The sequence below is a fragment of the Rhinopithecus bieti genome, unplaced genomic scaffold (assembly GCF_001698545.2).
Source record: "Rhinopithecus bieti isolate Rb0 unplaced genomic scaffold, ASM169854v2 scaffold_20170, whole genome shotgun sequence".
NCBI classification, from domain to species: Eukaryota; Metazoa; Chordata; class Mammalia; order Primates; family Cercopithecidae; genus Rhinopithecus; species Rhinopithecus bieti.
The window spans coordinates 2,074,088-2,079,522 of NW_016810097.1; the positions used below are offsets into that span (position 1 = coordinate 2,074,088).

Here is a 5,435-nt window from a genome sequence, read left to right on the forward strand (position 1 = left end):
AGTAGAGACGGGGTTTCACCGTGTTAGCCAGGATGGTCTCAATCTCCTAACCTCGTGATCCGCCCGTCTCGGCCTCCCAAAGTGCTGGGATTTCAGGCTTGAGCCACCACGCCCGGCCATTTTTGTATTTTTAGTAGAGACAGGGTTTCACCATGTTGACCAGGATGGTCTCGATCTCCTGACCTTGTAATCCGCCTACCTCTGCCTCCCAAAGTGCTGGGATTACAGGCGTGAGCCACCGTGCCCGACAGTATCAATATTTTTAAAGTTTTTCTTTCTTTCTTTCTTTTTTGTTTTCTCCTCTCCCTAGAAATAGGGGTCTCACTGTGTTGCCTAGGCAAATCATGAACTCCTGTGCTCAAGCTTTAAGGTTTGATACTTTCTCTGATTTTTTTCTTAAAAAGTTGTAAGAATTTACATTTTCATTAGCAATCCATATCTCATAGAATTAATTAATGTATTTATTTATTTTGAGACAGAGTCTCACTCTGTCGCCCAGGGTGGAGTGCAGTGGCATGATCTCAGTTCACTGCAACCTTCGCCTCCCTGGTTCAAGCAATTCTCTTGCCTCGGCCTCCCGAATAGCTGGAACTACAGGCACACGCTGCCACGCCCAGCTAATTTTTTATATTTCAGTAGAGATGGGGTTTCACCATCTTGCCCAGGCTGGTCTTGAACTTCTGAGCTCAGGCAATCCACTTGCCTCAGCCTCCCAAAGTGCTAGGATTACAGGTGTGAGCCACCCCGCCCAGCCTTCTCATGGAATTTTTTTTTTTTTTTGAGATGGAGTCTTGCTCTATCGTCCAGGCTGGAGTGCAGTGGGACAATCTCAGCTCACTGCAACCTCCGTCTCCCGGGTTCAAGTGATTCTCCTGCCTCAGCCTCCTAAGCAGCTGGGACTACAGGCGTGTGCTACCACGCCCGGCTAATTTTTGTATTTTTAGTAAAGATGGGGTTTCACCATATTGGCCAGGCTGGTTTGAACTCCTGACCTTGTGATCCACCCACCTCGGCCTCCCAAAGTGCTGGGATTACAGGCATGAGCCACCACGCCCGGACTTCTCATGGAATTTTTAAAAAAATTACTTTCTGCTGAGCAGTCTAGGGTGGGGGAAAATGCTAATTAGGCCAGATGTTGTGGCTCATCCCTGTAATCCCAGCGCTCTGGGAGGCCAAGGCGAGAGGATTGCTTGAGTCCAGGAGTTTGAGTTCCCTAACTGGGGAACACAGCAAGACCACATCTCTACCACACCCCCATTCCCCCCATAAAAAGGCTGGGACTTGGTGGTACATGCCTGTAGTCTCAGGTACTCTGGAGGCCAAGGCAGGAGGATAGCCTCAGCCCAAGAGTCTGAGGCTTCAGTGAGTTATAATTGGGAGGATTGCTTAAGCACAGGAGTCTGAGGCTGCAGTCAGCTGAGATGGAGACTCAGTCTCAAATAAATAATACACACATAGATACGTACATGGTAAAATCATTTTATATTAAAAATAATTAGCAGTCCATGCATGGTGGTTCATGCCTGTAATCCCACCACGTTGGGAGGTTGAGGTGGGTAGATCACCTGAGGCCAGGAGTTTGAGACCAGCCTGGCCAACATGGCGAAACCCTGTCTCTACTAAAAATACAAAAATTAGCCAGATGTGGTGGCGCCTGGCTGAGAAACAAGAATGGCTTGAACCTGGGAGGTGGAGGTTGCAATGAGCTGAGATCACAGCACTGCACTTCAGTGCAGTGACTGGACAGGTGACAAAGTGAGACTGTCTCAAAAAAAAAAAGTAAAATAAATAAATAAATAAAATAAAAATAATTAGTAGTGGCCGCGTGCAGTGGCCCACACCTGTAATCCCAGCACTTTGGGAGGCTGAGGCAGGCTGATCACTTGAGGTCAGGAGTTCCAGACCAGCCTGGGCAACATGGTGAAACCCCATCTCTACTGAAAAAAAAATATGAAAATTAGCTGGGGCCGGGCACAGTGGCTCACGCCTGTAATCCCAGCACTTTGGGAGGCTGAGGTGGGTGGATCACAAGGTCAGGAGATCGAGACCATCCTGGCTAACACGGTGAAACCCCATCTCTACTAAAATTACAAAAAACTTAACTGGGCGTGGTGGCTGGTGCCTGTAGTCCCAGCTGCTCGGGAGGCTGAAGCAGGAGAATGGTGTGAACCCGGGAGGCAGAGCTTGCAGTCAGCTGAGATTACGCCACTGCACTCCAGCCTGGGGGACAAGAGCAAGACTCCATCTCAAAAAATAAAATAAAATAATAATAATAATAATTAGTAGTGATTTCATAGGATTATTATCCATGCATATTTTCTCTAGTGTCTTTTGTGCACTTATAATACTGGGGTCTTAACTTACCCAGGCATTCACTTGCCTTTCATAGACCATGGACTCCAGAGATTTGGATTCTTATTTCTAATCTCAACCCTGAGGCAAAGCTATTTTAACATATTCTATCCTGCGAAGATAAAGCTGATCTTTTTTTTTTTTTGTGAGACACAGTCTTGCTCTGTCACCAGGCTGGAGTGCAGTGGTGCGATCTCAGCTCACTGCAACCTCCGCCTTCTGGGTTCAAGCAATTCTACTGCCTCAGCCTCCCGAGTAGCTGGGACTACAGGCATGCACCACCACACAAGGCTAATTTTTCATATTTTAGTATAGACAGGGTTTCACCATGTTGGCCAGGATGGTCTTGATCTCCTGACCTCGTGATCCATGCCCAGCCACTAAGTTGATCATGTTTTATTTAGGTTTTTGGTTTCTAGGATGGAAGACCTGGAGTATGTTCAATTATTGGATAGTCTTGTGTGTGATTTTTTTTTTAATTGCAGTAAAATGTGCATAATATTTACAATTTTAACTATTTTTGACTGTGCAGTCTAGTGACAGTAAGTATATTAATAATGTGAGACTATCACCAGAACTCGTTTCCAGAATTTTTTCATTATTCAAAAGAGAAGCTGTATAGCCTTAAGTGATAACTCTCCATCCCTGTTTCTGCCCAGCCGTTGATAACCTCTATTTTCTGTCTCAGTGAATTTGACTATTCTAGATACCTCATATGAGTAGAATAATATAATATTTTGTCCTTTTGTGTGTGTGTGTGAGGTCTCACTCTGTCACCTCTGCTGGAGTGCAGTGGCACAATCATAGCGCACTGTAGCCTCAAACTCCTGGGCTCTGATGATTCTCCTACCTCAGTGGCAAATGTGTGCCATTATGCCTGGCTAATTTTTTTTTTTTTTTTTTTTTGAGATAGAGTTTCACTCTGTCACCCAGGCTGGAGTGCAGTGGTGCAATCTTGGCTCACTGCAACCTTTGTCTCCCAGGTTCAAGTGATTCTTGTGCTTCACCCTCCCTAGTAGCTGGGATTGTAGGCATGTGCTACCATGCCTGGTGAATTTTTTTGTATTTTTGGTAGAGACGGAGTTTCACCATGTTGGCCAGGCTGGTCATAAACTCCTGGCCTCATGTGATCTGCCCATCTCGACCTAATTTTTTTGTATATTTTGTAGAGACAGGGTTTTGCCATGTTGCCCAGGCTGGTCTCAAACTTCTGGGTTCAGGAGATCCATCTGCTTCAGCCTCCCATAGTGCTGGAGTTACAGGTGTGAGCCACTGCGTCCAGCCTATATTTCCATTTAGCATAATATCTTCAAAGTTCATCTATGTCATAGCATGTATTAGAATTTCATTTCTTTTGTATGTATATACCATATTTTGCTTATCCATTCATCTGTTGATGGACATTTTGAGTTGTTTCCAACCTTTTGGCCATTGTGAATAATGCTATGAACATAGGTGTACAAATATCTGCTTGAGTCCTTGCTTTTATTTTATTTTATTTATTTTTTTCCAAGATGGAGTCTTTGCCCTGTCGCCCAGGCTGGAGTACAGTGGTGCAATCTCAGCTCACTGCAACTTCCATCTCCCCAGTTCAAGCAATTCTCCTGCCTCAGCCTCCCAAGTAGCTGGGATTACAAGCACATGCTACCATGCCCGGCTAATTTTTGTATTTTTCGTAGAGACGGGGTTTCAACATGTTGGCCAGGCTGCTCTCAAACTCCTGACCTTGTGATCCGCCCGCCTCGGGCTCCCAAAGTACTAGGATTATAAGTGTGAGCTGCCGCGCCTGGCCCCTGTTTTTAAATCTTTTGGGTATATGTTCAGAAGTAGAATTGCTTGATTATATGATAATTCTATGTTTAATTTTTTGAGGAACTAGCATGCTAGTATCCATAAAGTGCCTCTGCACCCTTTTACATTCCCACCAGCAATGCACAAACACTTGTTATTTCTTATAATGGCCATCCTAATGGGTATAAAGTAGTATTTCATTGCAATTTTGATATGCATTTCCATAATGATTACTTATGTTGAGCATCTTTTGATGTGGTTATGGGCCATTTGTATATCTTCTTTGAAGAAATGTCTATTCATGTCCCTTTTGATTTAGTTACTGTTTTTGTTACTGAGTTGTAGGAGTTCCTTATATATTCTGATATTAATCCCTCATCAAATATAAGACTTGCAAATATTTTCTCCCATTTTGTGGGTTGCCTTTTCATTCCCTTAATGGTGTTCTTTGATGCACAAAAGTTTTTCATTTTGATGAAGACCAATGTATCTATTTTTTTCTTTCGTTACCTGTGCTTTCAGTGGCATTATCCAAATCCAATGTCATGAATTTTTTCTCTTATGTTTTCTTCTAAGAGTTTTATAGTTTTAGCTCTTACATTTAGGACTTTGATATATTTTGAATAGTTTTTAATGTTGTCAGTATACTTGATAGGACAATGGAAACTTGGTGGACAGTGAAATGAAATATCTGGGCAGTCCTATTACTGCTATTCCAAAGTTGGATAAAAATCCAAACCTAGGAGAAGACCAGGCAGAAGAGATTTCAAATGAATTAATGGAGTTTTCCCTGGAAGATCAAGAAGCAAAGGTAAAGTATTCTGTGATAGTATCTTTGCATTCTTCATATTCCTTCATTCTGTTAAAAGAAAAACTTGAGACAAATTAAACTTAGGAGAGTTTATTTGAGCAAAAAAATAACTAGTGAATCCAGCAACCCTCATAGCCAGAACATATTCAGTAAAACTCCAGTTTGCCATGTGGTCAGGCAGTATTATGGACAGAAAATGGAAATGAAGTACAGAAAACAGAAGTGAGGTACAGAGACAGCCCAGTTGGTTACAGCCTTGAGTTTGCCTCATTTGAACATGGTTTAAACAGTTGATTGCTTGTGGTTGACTGAAGCTCAGCTGCTGTGCTTTCCTGAGACTCAGCTTTTTGATACAAAAGTATACTTCTAAATTAGGCTTTCAGTTGAAGTACTAAGTTAGGTTGCAACTTGGTATGTAAAGACTCAAGTACAGAGGCATCCTCAGGCCAAATTTAGTTTAATTAACAATTCTTTTTTTTTT

The 5,435-nt window shown here is 42.8% G+C and overlaps 1 protein-coding gene across 1 annotated transcript in view; it reads left to right on the plus strand.

Moving 5' to 3' along the window:
- CDC25C (cell division cycle 25C) overlaps positions 1–5,435 on the plus strand; it is a 65,288-nt gene that overhangs the window by 18,264 nt on the left and 41,589 nt on the right. Inside the window, 1 exon segment of the mRNA XM_017891312.1 lies at positions 4,799–4,954. Coding sequence (XP_017746801.1) covers positions 4,799–4,954 — 156 coding nt within the window.